This window comes from Perkinsus marinus (genome assembly GCF_000006405.1).
Source record: "Perkinsus marinus ATCC 50983 genomic scaffold scf_1104296959334, whole genome shotgun sequence".
Taxonomy (NCBI): domain Eukaryota; phylum Perkinsozoa; order Perkinsida; family Perkinsidae; genus Perkinsus; species Perkinsus marinus.
In genome coordinates, this window is record NW_003206448.1 from 1 (window position 1) to 1025 (window position 1025).

At 50.0% G+C, this 1025-nt stretch overlaps 1 protein-coding gene across 1 annotated transcript; it reads right to left on the reverse strand.

Annotated features, from left to right (window-relative positions):
- Positions 1 to 139: 139 nt before the first annotated feature.
- Pmar_PMAR008570 (hypothetical protein) lies at positions 140 to 742 on the reverse strand (the record flags this gene model as incomplete). Its single annotated transcript, XM_002773115.1, has 1 exon — positions 140 to 742. A coding segment is annotated over one exon (603 nt), but the record flags the coding sequence as incomplete, so codon positions are not given.
- Between the last annotated feature and the right edge of the window lie 283 nt (positions 743 to 1025).

Genomic DNA, 1025 nt, shown 5'->3' on the forward strand with positions numbered 1-1025 from the left:
TCTCGCGCAAGAAGGTGCTAGCGACGTCGGGTGAGGAGAATTGTACACATATAGGCCTCGGCGTTGTAGTTTCACTCCTGTCTGGGTTATATGTACCAAGTCTTTTGGTGGTACGTATGTGGGGTGCCTCGTAGATCACTCCAGCAGCTTTCAGTGCATCTTCCACCTGAGTTCGGACCGTGGGCCTGCTACCAGTATCAGCTCCGTTGAGAATGTTCGATGAATCATCCGGCTCGGCGACGCCAAAGACGACGACCCTTGAGTTGGACTTGTAGTCAAAGCTGGGCTCACTTCTTTCGATGCGAGCATGGGAGTTGGTGGTCATGATTCTCGGTGGCGATCTTGGGTTCTTGGTTGTTGGTCTCGCCTCCTGGTTGGGTGCTTGCTGTTTGTTCGACTGATTAGCCATGTTGTCGAGGAGCTTGTACATACTCTGCATCATGTTGGACTGCGCGTCAATTTTCCTGTCCAAGTTAGTGACACAGTCGTTGAGCTTATCAGTGATGGTATCCAAGCGCTCCTCGTTATTACTAATTAGAGTGTGCAGATCGGCCACGCTGATCTTCACTCTATCCTCCATACCCTTCATCTTGTTCTCCAGGAGCAGTAGGCAATCTTTCACACCAACAGGATTGCCGCTTTGGTCGTTCGTAACGGCCATGTCCTGTTTCATAGAGACGACGGCACTTAGCTCGGCGATCTGTTGTTGGAGGCGAGCGATGTCACTTTCGGTGACGGGCATAGGCAACGATGAACGAATCAACTAAGATCTTGAGCCAGATGGCTCTTACAGGCTTCGAGATAGTCGTCTTCCTGTGCTGTACGGTTTTGTGCAGTACACGGTGTATCTCTTATCGAGATCTACTTAGAGAACATAGAAGAGCTCCTTAGACGTTTCATCAGGTAGTGGAGTTTTTCTGGGCCCGTGTGTCCATACACCGTGTGGTCATCATGTCGCTTTAGCTTAAAGCCTTTAAGCGACTCGCTTATATGGTTTGCATCTATTCGAAGCAAGGTCTTGGACG